The following is a 16,415-nucleotide window of genomic DNA, read 5'->3' as shown; positions in this document are numbered from 1 at the left end:
ATTACTTTGTTACCTTTTATAGTGGTTTGCATGGGAGACGAAAGGGCAAGGTTCGATCGTAGCCGTCGAACTACAGTTAATCTTGGCCCTTCATTTGTCGAGTAATCTTAGCCCTTAGATGTGGCCACATGTCGACCATCCGTAGGGAGCAATGAATCGTCAAACTGTTGTAATGATAACCGTCGCTGCCCGTCACCTCGACTTCACGCTTGAAAAGTTGTAGTCGCCCACGCGCGACGAAACTTGACAACCAAAGGCTGTCGCATTTAATGCAACAAGACCACATGGAAATTACATGTTTGCCCTAATTTTTCACATTCTGAGTTTTGACAAGTACCATGGAAAATAAAGACACAAGTGTGAAGTACGTCGGCCAGACATAAGGTTGACCCTTGAAGCTCGACCGAACCTACACCTAGAGACCTGCTGATAAGGTCGAGCTTGACATCAAATCGAGCAATAGTCGTCAAAGCCCAAAATGAGCATCGAACACTAGTAGGCAGATGTTGTGTGTGATTTTTCCGCCAAACTTGGGCTACCGTGAGGATATAGCTCGACCTAGAATCAACTCAGCAACGACGATTGACTGACCCAACATAAGCGACCCAGTACAAGTTAGTCGTGAACAATCCGAGCAATCATTCAATCAATTCCCGCATGACTTTAGATTCCAAATATTGTGGGAATGACTAGATTAACAACGATCATTGCGCAATCACAGTACTCAATCATGAGAATATCGGATTCCGATTCAGATCAATTGTAATCCCTTATTTCCGCTCTTTCCTTTGTACAACCTTGTATATAAACCCCCTTAGACGATGAGAAAGGGGTTACAAAACTCTCATAGAATTTTCATTGTAAGCTCTCATAGCAAATACAAAACAGTGGACGTAGGTTTAAGAGTGTACCTCGCTGAACCACTTTAAAAATTCTCATTGCCATTTACTTTTCTACATTGTTATTCATTCATTGCTGATTACCCATAATCATGCATACATCAGTTTCGATCCGGCCAAGGTCGATCGGATCATGCTAGTTGGTATAGATTTCTGTATCAATACTTTAAATAATCTATTTTATCAATAGAGAACTCAATCAAACAAGCTCATAAAATATTTACCACCAATCTTTGATAGGATTCCATCGAATTTTTGTGGTACGGACTAAAGGCCAACCACAAATCTCTGGCTCGATATCATGTCTAGGCTTATATTGTTTATTGAGATTTAGCAGCGGCATTAGCTTCAAACATTAACAATGAAACTATCCATTGCTACATTATCAATTTAACTTGAGAAGATGAAAATCAAAAAATGAAAATTGATTATTGACCAGCAGAAAGTGTGGGACTTGAGCCATGCTCTGCCCAGGAAGGGTCAACGAGGACTTTGGGTCCGAAGGGGGTGAGAGTGTATGGGATCCCACATCACCTGGTCGTGAAAGAGTGAAGTGCCATATAAGAGATGGTCCCGTACCCACTTGCGAGGTTCCTTTTGTAGTATGGATTGCAAGAGGACAAACCCGTGAGCTCCAATGGGCCGGACCACACCGGAGCGGACAATACCTTGCGGAGGAGGTATGACATTACAACAAATATGAAGAGAGACTTGTGGAAACTGCATTACAGAAAGATGACAAATGGTGCTTGACTGACTTGTGAAACGAGGAAACACCACAACCTCCAGTCTGATAAACCAATCACTTAAATTTTTAATACTATTTGAAAATCAATCCATTATTTCAAATAGTGATGGAGGAAAAATAGTTATTCAAGGTAATAAATATGTTGATAAAAAAATAATAATAATGAAACTATGAAGAGAAAAGAAATGAGTTGGCAGACTTGGGGAAACAGTTCAGAAAGATAAAGGAATGGTTGACTGACTTGTGAAACCTAAGCATCTAAAAACACCACAACCTCATATGCAATCAACCAATCATTTCTCTTGAAGAGAAAATCTACACTAAAGAAACTCTGATAAGAAAATCAAGGGTATATTAAAAAAATTCTGATGATATTATGTTAAATGTTATCTCACCTGAAAGTTTAAATTAGTAGGTGAAGACTGAACACATTAGTGTAAACAGTATCATAAAAACAATGTCGAAGAGGCACAAAGTCGACGAAAACAGTGATAGACCTTGACATAAAAACTGATATTAGAAGAAAAGCTTAGTCATAAATAACAGGTATATTTACTGTAACACAAAGCATTCTAGCAATACGTAATTATAACTTGGAAACTAAAATGATGCACATTATTTTGCGAACAAAACCAACCCCAGAAAACGAGAAACTTGAAAATGAACATGCCTATAGGCTATAGTTCCTTCAAACAAGAAGATTTGGAAATGGATAAACTGGAATATCCATAGTTCCTTCTAACATCAAAATAACATTTTTCATGGAAGGCCGCAGACTTGGATCATCTTGAGTACACAACAATCCAACCTTCACCATCCTTTCGAGGGTTATCATGCATACTTCTTCCTCCGCTATAAGCTTGTTCAATTCCCTGGAAACAAAGCAATTATAGACCCAACTAGAAAGAAGAACTTCATCTGGTGTAGAAACATTCAATTCCATATTGCTTCTGCAGCATATTATCTCCAACAGCACAACTCCGAAGCTATAAACATCTGATTTCAATGTTATTAGGCCATTCTTTTGCCATTCAGGCGCTGTGTAACCTCGAGTCCCTTTGAACCCAGCAATTGCCTCTGTTTGATTCGGCATTAAACGCTTCGCTAAGTTGAAATCGGAGATCTTAGCAGTCCAAGAATCATCCACCAGAATGGTTTTGGGATTAATGTCACGGTGAATTATTGGGAACTCACACTCTTCATGGAGATAATGGATCCCTCTCGCCACATCTGATGCAATTCTCACTCTTTCTCTCCAAAGAGGACGTCTTTCATCATTGAATATGAAATCTGCGAGAGAACCCTTGCCCATATATTCATAAACAAGAACCTTCCTGGAGCCCTCCTGGCAAAATCCAAGCAAACGAACCAAGTTCCTGTGATGCGTTTGGCGGACTGTTGCCATCTCTTCTCGGAACTTCTTTTCTCCTTCTTCCATAGGATTTTCCAAACGCTTTGCTGCAATCATCTTCTTGCCATTAGACATATACCCTCTGTAGACTGCTCCAAACCAATCTCTTCTCAGCTCATCCTTAAAGCCATCTGTGGCCTTATCGAGCTCATTATAAGAAAATGATTTTAATGAAAACACTTCGGTTGGATCTAAACTTGAATTTCCTGGAAGCTTTCTGTATCTATTAACTCGAATCTTGTACACAAGGAAACTAGAAATTGCAATGACGAAACACAAGAATGTGATGGAACTCAAAGTTGCAGCAAGAGTTGTAATAAGTTTTTTCTTGTTTTCGGTCTCAACTTTTTCATATAGAGGTGGTGGGATCATTTGAGGTGGGATGCTACGGTTGGCGTTGCCTGAACTCCACTTGATAAAGACTGTACTTGAATCAGATTGATTCTTCATCCCGAACATCAATGGAAGTTTGAATATACTGCAAGTTCCGTTAAAATATAATGCAGCTGCACAGTGACAGTCCTTTAAGCAGGATTCACTGCAATCTTCCTTGTTCACTGATAGCTTAGCATAAGGAAAACCTCCCAAACTTGTATTCTCCATATTAGCAGTATGGTAAAACGCTCCCGTCTCCTTCCTTCTACAGCCTTCTTTGTCACTAAAATTTCTATAGCAGCCCAGAAACCTCATCCCAGAGTTGATGAAGTCAAACCCTGGAAAACACATACAGTCTGCTTCACTACTGTTGCTATAACAGTAGCTATTAAAACCACAGGATCCTTTCACCTCACATTGGTTCTTTAACGCAAACCACTCCACCTTCACATTAGATTTTCCACTGAACTTAAAGCGATGTGAGTATAGCCTTAAGATCCCATCAGCATCAAGTGTTGCACGATAAATTACAGTTTCCTTCTGGGCGGAATAAGAGCTGCTGCCTAAGATTTGAGGAGCCGTATCACCAGTGATCAACTGTAAAACACCTCCAGTAGTGAGATTCAACTGTACAACGGTTGAAACAATGGTTGGAACTTTCCAATAAACTTCCTCAGGTACACCAGTATGGTTTGCAGGAAATGCGACAAGATCTCCATTATCATTAATTTCGAGACAATATTGTCCTGTTGAGTGATCAAATGTTGATTTACTTGAACGAAGTTCGGAGTATTCAGAGTTTGAAGATATGCTTTGGCCTCCTAATACGGTGTCAGTCGGGTTTTTGAAGCTTTGCCAGATGACTTTGGATTTCTTTCCGTGGATTACGAAGTTACCAGAATCCAACATAGAAGCCGAAACAGCCGGATTTTGCAATTCAACCACAGGTTTCATTTTGCCTGGGCCAGTTCGAAGAAGCAGCCGACCATCTTTGGTAAAGTGAATACTAGAATTGGAAGAGACCGGGGGGTCATCACGATTAGCAGTCCAGACAACCGTAATATCAGGTTTGGTATTCAGCCAAATGCCAACTGCAAATCCATCGCCTTGTTGATAGAAACCAAATGCAAAAAGGCTGGAAGGTGAGGGCCATGAACTGCTGCTAGTATTGAGGGAAAGAAAAGATCCTGGTCCGATGATATTTGAGCTTTCTGATCGAGCTCGAATGCGCAGAGATAGTAGACAGAGTAATAAGCACATTACTTGTGCAGAAGCCATCAGAGAGATCCTTGAACAAACAAGTATCTTTTCTTACAAAAAGATGAATTTTCTAAACAAGAAGCAAGTAAAATTTTGTTTCCTATTTTTTTATTTTTCTTCTGTGTTCAGAAAACTCTTGAAACAGTTTTCTTTCTTCACAAATGGATGCTTTAAAATATTCAGGCCCTTGAAGCTGAATTTTCCAAACAAGAAGAAATGGATGGAATTCTTGTCGTATTGACTTATTGACATAGCATTCTGTGAGCTAAAATAACCTTGCAAACAGCAGAACCAGGAGAAATTTCAAATTTCCAGGATTCAATAAGTAACCTTAATGGATGTAGGGTAAAGATCGGTCCTACATCCAAAAGCAAACTTGGATTTTAGTCAATATTGTCGGTCACTGCATTTTTTCCACAGACAATCCAAGATTCCAAGAAGAGTACAGGTTGGGTTGTGGTGTTTCCCCGTTTCATAAGTCAGTCAACCATATGTTATCTTTCTGGAAGGCAGTTTCCACAAGTCAATCAACACTTTACTTCTCTCTTCATAGTTTCAATAATCAATTATTATTATTATTATTTTTAATTTTTTATCTTGTCGTTCGATGATCAAGTTCAAAGTTAAATAGAGAATGAATCAATTAACTAATCAGCTGATTTCTCCCATGGCCGCTCCAGCATATATTGTTTCATTGCTACTCCTGACGATGATGTTTGAAGCTAATGCTACTAACATTAAATCAAAACCGATAAAACTAGGCTCTTCACTCTTCCCTCACAAAGAACCCACTTCATGGTTATCGCCTTCTGGCAGTTTCGCATTTGGGTTCTACAAACAAGGTGGTGGCTTCTTGGTGGGAACTTGGTTAAACGCTAGTGCAGATATTACAATAGTTTGGACAGCAAATCGAAACGATCCTCCTGTTTCTTCAAATTCGACGCTGACTTTAACCATGGATGGTCAGCTCATTCTGAGAACTACTGATCATCAAAGCAAGAATACAATCATTTCTAAATCCTCAGAGCCTGCTTCTTTCGCTAGGATGTTTGATTCCGGCAATTTCGCGCTCTATAATCACCGCTCTCAAATCATTTGGTCAAGTTTCAACTTCCCCACAGACACAATACTGGGAGGCCAGACTTTATATACCGAGAATGAATTGATTTCCAGTGTATCGGAAACAAACAGCTCAACCGGACGGTTTTGTGTGAGAATGCAACGGGATGGGAATCTTGTTTCATATCCCACAAACACAGGATATTATGAGACAGAGGCTTACTGGGCCAATGGATATTACGGTAACGGACCTTTGGTTCACGGCCTATATCTAAACTATACTGGCGAACTGGTCTTCGTCGACAACAAATCTGAACCTCTCCAGACTTTGTATTCTGATTTTTCGCCATACAACAGCTCAATCATCTACCAAGCAACACTCGGGCATGATGGAATTTTTCGTTTGTATTCTCATTATGGTGAGAACAACACATTCCTGAAATGGAGAAAACCAGAAGAAGCTTGTCTGGTGAAGACTTTTTGTGGGTGGAACAGCTACTGTACACTGTATGATGATCAACCCGGATGCCGTTGTCTTCCTGGTACTGATTTTGTTGACCCTGACGAAATGAATAGCGGGTGTGAGAGATATTACATTGAAGAAACATGCGCCGGAATGAACACAAGCACAGAATTATATAACCTCACTTCAATGGAGAGGATCACATGGGATGATTATCCATATTTCCAAGCGGAAATGGACAAGGAAGAAGATTGCAGAAAATCCTGTTCAGAGGACTGCAATTGCGATGTGGCTTTGTACAAGGAAGGGATATGCAAGAAACAAAAGCTTCCACTGAGAACTGCTAGGAGAGACCAAGGTGAGCAGTCCTCAGCTATAGCCTTCTTTAAATTGAGCAAGAGAAATATCACAAGCGATGCTGGTGGCAATTTTGTTCCAGACCCGCCGAAAGCGGCAAAAGTAACCACAAGCAAGAAGACAATTGTACTAATTCTCGTAATGACTGTCAGCTTCATTACATGTTCATGCATTTTCCTTGGAATGTCTGGATTTTTTGTTTTCAAATACCGAGTTGCCAAATACAAATGGCTGTTGGAAACTGGAAATTTTGGCTCGACCGATGAGCTTACGATGCGATCATTTTCTTACAACGAGCTGAAGAAGGCGACCAAGGGATTTAAAGAAGAGCTGGGAAGGGGTTCTTTCGGGGCAGTATATAAAGGATCCTTTTACAAAGGTGAAAAGCTTGTTGCCGTGAAAAGGCTGGAAAAGATGATGAATGACGGTAGTGAAAGAGAATTCCACGCAGAAATGCAGGTAATAGGTAAAATTCATCACAAGAACTTGGTTCGGTTGCTTGGTTACTGTGCTGCGGACTCGAAAAGGCTTTTGGTATATGAATACATGAGCAATGGTTCTCTTGCTGATCTTCTCTTTCACTCTGAAACATCTCCAGATTGGAACGAGAGAGTGAGAATGGCATTGGATGTTGCTCGAGGAATTCTCTATCTTCATGATGAATGTGAAGCACCTATCATTCATTGTGATATAAAGCCTCAGAATATCCTAATGGATGATTTCTGGATGGCTAAAATCTCGGACTTTGGGTTGGCAAAATTGTTGATGCCCGACCAAACAAGAACTTTCACTTTGATGAGAGGAACAAGAGGTTACATAGCGCCAGAATGGTCAAAGAACACCCCAATATCAGTGAAAGCAGATGTTTACAGTTACGGAGTAGTGCTCCTGGAAATCGTATGCTGTAGAAAAAATATGGATGTTAAGGCGTCAAACCCGGAGGAAGTCATTCTTATTAATTGGGCTTATAGGTGCTTCATTAACAGAGAGTTGAATAAGCTTGTCCGCGATGAAGTAGATAAGAAGATTTTGGAAAACATGCTTAAGGTGGGGCTCTGGTGTGTGCAAGATGAACCAGCTCTTCGTCCGTCAATGAAGAGTGTCGTGATGATGTTAGAAGGGATTACTGATGTCTCTATCCCTCCTTGTCCTACCTCTTCCTCAGGGTGAAATCTCTTATATATGTTGAGTCGTTGATTTATATGTAACTCAATTTGTATTTCATCTTTCAAATAAAAGAACTAAATTTTCTTGCAACATAAAAAGGTGAAAGGTTTCATTTTATTAATTTGGTATATTTGTATACGTAGTTTATTAGAAAACTCAAAAATCTTTGCAGTCCAGACAACCGTGATGTCAGGTTGACTACTCAGCCAAATGCCAACTGCAAATCCATTGCCTTCTTGGTAGAAACCAAATGCAAAAAGGCCGGAAGGTGAGGGCCATGAACTGCTGCAGGTGTTGGGGGAAAGAAAAGATCCTGGGCAGATGATATTTGAGCATTCTGATCGAGCTTGAATGCGCTGAGTAATAAGCACATTGCTTGTATAGAAGCCATCAGAAAGACCCTCGAAGAAACAAGTTTTTTTTTTGTTTTTTCCCACAAATGGATGCTTTAGAATCTTTATGCCCTTGAAGCTGAATTTTCCAAACAAGAAGAAATTAATGGGTGGAGTTGTTAACTGGTTGACCTATTGACTTAGCATTAAGTGAACTAAATTAACCTTGCAAAAAAAAAAAAAAAAAAAAAACACTGGTAACCAAGAGAAATTTCAAATTTCCAGCGATTCAAGTAACCTTGATGGATGTAGTGTAACGATCGGTCCTACATCCAGAAGCAAACTTGGGTTTTAGTCAATATTGTCGGTCCCTGCATTTTTTTCCACAGAAAATCCAAGATTCCAAGAAGACTTGACTCGGTAGCTGCGTACTATGCCAGAAAAGATATAGAATTTTAATTGCAAGAACAAATCACAGGTTAGTCACAACCTGAACTCACCAGCTAAGCAAAGTCAAGTCTTCGGTAAGTTAATTAGTAACTAAATTCACCAGCTAAGGTAGTCAAGGTCAATAAGTTCACTGAAGTTCATCCCATTTGACTATTCATTTAGTTGGTTGTTTTATTCAAAGTTTCTTTTACTTTAAACAGAAGTATATGAAAACCCTGAACCATTGAGGACTTTTTCTTTTCCATAACCAATGCCAAAGAAATATAGAAACACAAACATACCTAGAAGCAACATCGTCTTTAACAATCATAAACACCTGCTTTAATGGACATGCTTCTGCATTTAAGAGTATAACACTAATAGTTTAGCTGCAAAGAGATATGAATCCTAAAGAGATGACTTTCCTTGTAACTAAAGGAATCATTTACATTTCTACAAATATGTTTAGAGATTTGAATTACTGTATAATTCACCCTACATTTCATTGGTTCAGTCATTTCAAATAGTTTTAGGACCTTAATTAAAGTCTTAGAATTCTAATTTCGTAAATCTTTGGTGCATTATGCATCGAAAAGATCTGAATGGGCTTCAAACAGAAGAAGAATGCTCCAGGACCATCTGCAAAACAAAACTACAGAAACATCTTACTGTATTTATATGACATAGGAGTCTTTTATTTTAAATTTAGAAGTTGCAAATCTACATACTCAAGATTATTCCTATGCCTACCACTTAACTCATCAGAAGATTACAGTTTGTTTTCTTATTGTAAAGCCCTATCACATACGTTGAAACAAAAATACAATCAACAGATATTCAGCAATTGTCAACTCCATATATATGAGATTTTACCCTGAGGAGGAAGTGGGACAAGGAGGAATAGAGACATCAGTAATCCCTTCTAACATCATCACCATAGTCTTCATTAAAGAACAAAGGGCCGGTTCATCTTGAACACACCACAGCCCCACCTTAACCATGTTCTCAAAAGTCTTCTTATCCACTTCTTCACCCCGAACAGGCTTATTCATCTCTCGGTTGATGAAGCACTTGTAAACCCAATTAATAAGAATTATTTCTTCCAGTTTTGACGCATTAACATTCAAGTTTCTTCAGCAGCAAACAATTTCCAGCAGCACTACCTTGTAACTGTAAACATCAGCTTTAACTGATATTGGGATGTTCTTCGACCATTCTGGTGCCATGTAACCTCTTGTCCTTCTCACCAATGTGAAAGTCCTTGTTTGGTCAGGCATTAACAGTTTTGCAAGACCAAAGTCGGCGAGTTTTGCAATCCAAAAATCATCCATCAGACAGTTCTGAGGCCTTATATCACAGTGAATGATAAGCGCTTCACATTCATCATGGAGATAAAGAATTCCTCTAGCAACATCTAATGCAATGCTCTCTCTCTCGTTCCAATCTGGGGATGTTTTGGAGCAAAAGAGTATATCTGCATTCATACACCAGAAGCCTCTTTGAATCCTCAGCACAATAACCAAGCAGCCGATCTAAGTTCCTATGATCTGCTCTACCAATTACATGCACCTCTGCATGCAATTCTCTTTCCCTACCATCATTCATCATCTTCTCCAATCCCTTGACAGCAACAAGTTTTTCACCCTTGAATAAGACCCCTTTATAGAGTGCACCAAAAGAGCCCCTGCCCAGACCTTCTTCCAGTGGCGGATCCAATTAATGACTTATGGGGACTAGAGTCCCCACTCAACTTTTGAAAAAAGTCCATATCTTATATTTATTTAAATTTTACACTTATAGAATTATGAGTTTTGAAAACAACCCCCACGGTTAGTTTGGATTTTATTTTTGTAAAACCCTATTTTTACTGCTAGTATATATATTTCATATTTTTTGTGATTTTTATTTTTATGCAAGAGGATCTGTTAGTTTTTAAAAGTTTTATTAGGAGTGAAAATGAAAGGAATAAGAACTGTTGGGTTTGAATTTAACTGATGGGAGAAATCTGGGCATTTTTACATCAAAAAGCTAATGTGGAGAGATCATGGTGAGAATAAGAGAATCTTGAGGCAGTTTCATAACTCAAAGAAGTTGTTTTATATATAAATTGGGTTGTTTGTAAAAAATGAATAAAAAGAGAGAAAAGTCCATAAAGAAGAAAGGAAGAAGAAGCAAAGGAAAAGGAAATGGGTTTGGTCAATTTTATCAATTTGATTTTTTTGCAGTTGAATTGATGGTACTTGAGAACCAGTTTGAGATTTATGTTAGTAACATACGTTCTTGTGATAAATCTGTTAAGTTACAAGAAATTGGTGATTTAGTTAAGAATTTAGTTCAATTTAAAAAAGAAATTTTGCATACGTTGGTGTATAAGCTTGTGAAAGTTGCATTGGTTTTATCAGTTGTGATTGCGACTGTTGAAAGAGTTTTTTCTGCAATGAATCTTGTGAAAAATCGATTATGCAATCGAATGGGAGATCAATCGATGAATGATTGCTTGATCATCTATATTGAGAAAGATGTATTTGATACAATTAACAATGAGATGATTATCCAACGTCTTCAGAATAGGAAAATTAGTCAAGGATAATTGTAGAAAAATTGTTCTATTTTTACAAAAATTATGTTTTTTGAAGATATTTATTTGTATTTTATAACTTTTCATTGAAGCTCATTGTAATGAAAAAAAAAAAGTGTAGTTAGATTGGTTTTAATTTTTTTTTTTTAATTTTTTTTTTTTGGTTTATATTTGCCCCCATAAGGGAAACTCCTAGATCCGCCACTGCCTTCTTCGAATCCATTTGTTGCCCTCCTAAGCTCACTGTAAGAGAATGAACGCAGAGTAAGCTCATCAGTTGAACCAAAATTTCCAGTTTCCAGAGGCCATTTGACATGACCCGCTCCGACCTCCCTACCCATAAGCTCGGGCGCACCTATGAGACTCGGGCGGCCGAGACGTGCGTGTGGGAATCTAAAAACCTGTATTCTAAATACGTTTTCATAAAACCATTCGCTTGAAACGTTTTGAAAGCATAAACACATAAGATATATATATGTATACATTTGAAAATCTGAAAGCTAACATTGTATAGTTCATAAATCCAAAAACGAGGTATCAGATATTCAATCTTATATCAACACAAGAGATAAACATAAGGATAAAACATAATTCTGAGCGGTAACAACATGACATTTTTACACACATGATGAGTCGATGACGTAAGGGCCCAACCTGAGAGGAATCACTCCTTAGCACGACTTTTCCTGTGAAACGGGGAAAAGGGTCTAAAAAGGGGTGAGCTGAAATAATCAGTGAGTGGGGGATTGGGGAGAGTTTGCAAAACATTCTTCAACAATAGTCAGGCATGCAATAGTTCTTGAAATCCTGAAAACAACATGATTCTATGAACGTGTTATGGAAGTAACTAATCATTCCTGTAGGATGTATAACTCGTTTTCTAAATTGTTCTAAGTAGTATAACTCATCATTTAAGCTGAAAGCAAATCCTGAATTATAACTCATCATGAATGCTTAAATTCTCTTTCTGGAAACTTAAAACATAACTGTAAATACTTATGCTTCTGGGAACAATGTTTCCTATAAGTCATGCTGCAAAACATTTGTTCATCACTCAAGAATGCATAGATTATAATAATAATAACTTACTAGTCATGCTGCAAACATCCAAACCATCAATCAATGAACACATCATGACTCTCAGAACAAATTCTGGTAACTAAAATATAACTATGTGATGATATAAAATGAAAACTGATTTTGAAGCTATGCACTGATACATGATTTTGGAATACTGTAAATTTATGCTGATAACAGAAATTTAAACTGGATACTGTAGCTTTTACGATATTGAAAAATAAGCTGATATCTTATTTTGAAACTGTGGCTAATAGAAGGCTCTCTAATATTCTTAAAACTCAATTGAGGTATCGCTCGTAGCAGATACTAAAAACTGAATGTGATTTTTGAACGTTCTAAAACTGATTCTGTGTTAATAACAGAAAACTCTCACCGCAACTAGTACCCTCGGGGAAAATGCTGTACCTGGTGGGCGTCCCACACACAGGCAAAGCAAGGGATGTACCTGTCATACCCGGCAAGATCTGTCATCGCGCGGGCAGAGCCACTGAAACTGTCAAACCTGGCAGACCACTCAACGACCAGGCAGAGCCAATAAAATCAGTCATACCCGAAGAATCCTGCATCGCTCGGGCAGAGCCAAAAATCTGTATCTCTGGGGAACGGCGTATTGTAAGGTGGTTTGAAAACCACTTTTATTCTTATATAGTCTAAAATGCTTTTCTTCATGAAAATGCATAGTTGCTTGAAAAATATGATATTTATGCCCAAGGGGGGAAAATATAGATTATGAACATGCCCCAAAATTGAATCAACCCTTTTCGTTTCTCATTTAGTATATTTATCAAAATCACTAAACTCTCATTTAATCATGCATCTCATGTTAATCTCAAGTAACATATATATAGTCAAGAACATACCACATGTGCTTATAAATCATGATATGAATAATATTTCAAAAATCACATCCAGGGGTGAAACTGAAAATTTCCAAACATGTTTTTAAACTGACAGTTGAACCCAGATTAAAAATTACTTTCAACATCACATTCCATAGCATATGTCCATCACTAATCATAAGATATATACAAATTCATATGAAAGTAAATCATGCCAAATCGTATGAAACCATGCAAAATAGGGGTAGAATGCAAGTTTTAAAACATACTTTCAAAACTGACAGAATGCACCCTTCTCTTTTCTTTTTACCAAGAAAACATTCCCAAGATCAGAACCCAACCCGTATCAATTCAACCAATTCTCTACTCTCAAAATTTTCATATAGCATGATACATATAAATTTATACCAAACTTATCAAAACATTTAATAAAATCATAAGTTAACATGCAAACATGGATTTAAGCTTTTGGAAGAAGATTTGGTTAATCCACTCACCAAATCAAGCTATAATTTCAATGGGGCATTCAAGACAATATATGTTGATCCAGTAATATTTTCAAGTCACTTCAGAATCAATAACTATTTAAAACACAATTCTTCAAACTCATTTAAATCTGCCAACTGTTTCCAGAATTGAGGTTACTGACTGTAAAATTCATAACAATTCAGCCCTTAATCTAAACCTCATGAAACTCTCCAGAATTAAACTAGACACATATAGGATTCACCCAGAATTTAAAATCACTCAATTTGGATAAGGTAAGTGCATTATTTCAGTTCTAAAAAATGCATGCCTACAGAAAACATGAAATTCCAGAATTTCATAGCAGAATTCAAAATTCATTAAAAAATCCAATACTTCGATTTGGGGTGAAATCAATTTTCAACCAATCTCTAATAAGTCTAAAACAAAATACCTGAAATTTGGCTTCATTTGCAAACCCAAAACATATATAAAATTTTCAGAAGTTCGGACTGTCAGAATTTCACAGCATAACTTTTATAACCAAAAACATACTTTAATAACTCTTGGTCTTAGGATCAACATATATGCTCTACCCATATAAAACCTACATTAAATCTCCAATTTCAGTCAACAACACAATTCAGCTACCATATCCAACATACTGCTTCCCATAATTTCTTTCTATCACAAACATGTGAATATGCATAAAAATGCACATATGCTTGCAAAATTAATCAATATATGAAATCCATAATTCCATACCCTTCATTCCAAACCATTACTGCCACCAATTAATTCCAAACAAACCAGCCTACAAAATTAGTGGAATCTCCATATCAAACAAAACAACAGGCGGAAACACAAATTCTGCTTTCCATTCAACAAAATCTGGTATAGGCATAATTATTATATGCGTCGTCACCACTTACTTCCAAATTTCATTATATATAAAATCATTCACATGCATGCAAAAGTAGTTTACAGAGAATGAATATAACACTATTCAAAGCTAAATAAATTTGAAGGTAAGGCATTTATGCACAAACATAGAAATCATTTCACTAAAAACATGATTTATGCAAAGTTACTATTCACTTACAAACATCATGCTTGTAAGGATTTTCGCAAAAGCAAATGGACATTAGTAAAAGGAAATCAACATGCAAGGCATAAGCTTAAGTTTTTAAGGAAAATAGTTTAGATCCACCACCATTCTAACAACTGAAGTCCCTGCACTCTCCTCCACTCTTCTCTTCACTCTACCTTTTTCAGCCGCACCATTCCACTTTCTTCTCCGTTTCTTCTTTTCTTCATCTGGGCAAAAATCAACCTCCCTTTTTTTAACTTTTGTTTCTCGCTCTGCTGCTTTTTCCCTCTTCGTCCCTCTTCTCATTTGGGCGAAAATCAGCCCATTTTCTTTCCTTTTTATATTTTTAATCTTTCAATTATGCTTCTGCCCTAGATTACAGTAATCCCGCTAAACCTACCACATCAGCTTTTCTTTCAAATAAACCTCCAGATTTGCCCTTGTTACATGCAAACCAACAGCTTCCTTTTCTTGCAATTTCATTCCCAATAAAACTTTTAAAAACTAACAGAAATCCCTTCCATAAAATAGAATCACACAGATACGTAATATGTATTAGGATTGAAAACGGGGTTTCACAGCTCTCGCTTCTTTTTCATTTGGGCGAAAATCAGCCATTTTCTTCTTTTTATATTTTTAATCTTTCTAAATTTATGCTTCTGCCCTAGATACAAGTAATCCCGCTAAACCCCTACCACATCAGTTTTCTTTCAAATAAACCTCCAGATTGCCCTCTTGTACTTGCAAACCCAACAGCTTCCTTTTCTTGCAATTTCATTCCAAAAAACTTTTAAAAAACTAACAGAACTCCTTCCATAAAAATAGAATCACACAAAATACGTAATATGTATAGGATGAAAACGGGGTCACAGCTCTCGTCCTTTCTTTTTCATTGCGAAAATCAGCCCATTTTCTTCTTTTTATATTTTAATCTTTCTAAATTTATGCTTCTGCCCCTAGATTACAGGTAATCCCGCTAAAACCCTACCACATCAGCTTTCAAATAAACCTCCAGATTTTGCCCCTGTTACATGCAAACCCAACACCTTTTCTTGCAATTTCATTCCCAATAAACTTTTAAAAACTAACAGAAATCCTCTTCCATAAAAATAGAAATCAAACCGAATAACCGTAATAGAAACGGGGTTTCACAGCTCTCGTCTCCTTCTTCTTCATTTGGGCGAAAATCAGCCCATTTTCTTTCTTTTTTATATTTTTAATCTTTCTAAATTTATGCTTCTACCCCTAGATTACAGGTAATCCCGCTAAATCCCTACCACATCAGCTTTTCTTTCAAATAAACCTCCAGATTTTGCCCCTTGTTACATGCAAACCCAACAACTTCCTTTTCTTGCAATTTCATTCCCAATAAAACTTTTAAAAACTAACAGAAATCCCCTTCCATAAAAATAAAATCACACAGAATACGTAATATGTATTAGGATTGAAAACGGGGTTTCACACCATTTGTACTTAACAACATAGTACTTGAACATGAAAAATCCCGTGATTGCTTGGAAGACACATGAGCAACTGATGAAGCCCATAGTTACAAGAAGAATTAGCATAATTTCCTTCTTGCTTGTGACTCTGACAAATGTTTAAGGCTTCAATGGTAATGGTCCCAATGGAGTGGAACCATTATTGGTTTAGATAGCCTTCGCACCCATATTGAAGTAAGCTGTGAAAGACTAATCTTGATTATCATTATCTCTCATAGCAGATTTCAAACGAAGATTGTGCTTAGTGCAATAGCCTGACTTAACAAAGCTGCATCACAATTGCAATCCTCCAAAAAGGACCTTCTACAATCTTTTTCTGACATATCTATATGGATAATCATCCCATGTAATCTTTTCCATA

The 16,415-nt window shown here is 37.2% G+C and overlaps 2 protein-coding genes across 2 annotated transcripts; one reads left to right on the top strand and one right to left on the bottom strand.

The window, feature by feature from the left end:
- Positions 1 to 2,335: 2,335 nt before the first annotated feature.
- On the bottom strand, positions 2,336 to 4,711 carry LOC116119471 (G-type lectin S-receptor-like serine/threonine-protein kinase LECRK4). Its single transcript, XM_031405419.1, has one exon. The coding sequence runs from the start codon at positions 4,709 to 4,711 to the stop codon at positions 2,336 to 2,338; it is 2,376 nt and encodes a 791-aa protein (XP_031261279.1).
- Positions 4,712 to 5,339: 628 nt separating this feature from the next.
- Positions 5,340 to 7,808, top strand: LOC116119461 (G-type lectin S-receptor-like serine/threonine-protein kinase LECRK2). Its single transcript, XM_031405415.1, has one exon. It carries the CDS (start codon positions 5,361 to 5,363, stop codon positions 7,740 to 7,742), a length of 2,382 nt encoding a protein of 793 aa, XP_031261275.1. The 5' UTR covers positions 5,340 to 5,360; the 3' UTR covers positions 7,743 to 7,808.
- The last annotated feature ends 8,607 nt before the right edge of the window (positions 7,809 to 16,415 follow it).

Source organism: Pistacia vera, unplaced genomic scaffold (genome assembly GCF_008641045.1).
Source record: "Pistacia vera cultivar Batoury unplaced genomic scaffold, PisVer_v2 Contig125, whole genome shotgun sequence".
Classification (NCBI taxonomy): domain Eukaryota; kingdom Viridiplantae; phylum Streptophyta; class Magnoliopsida; order Sapindales; family Anacardiaceae; genus Pistacia; species Pistacia vera.
This window is presented reverse-complemented; position numbering and strand designations above follow the sequence as displayed.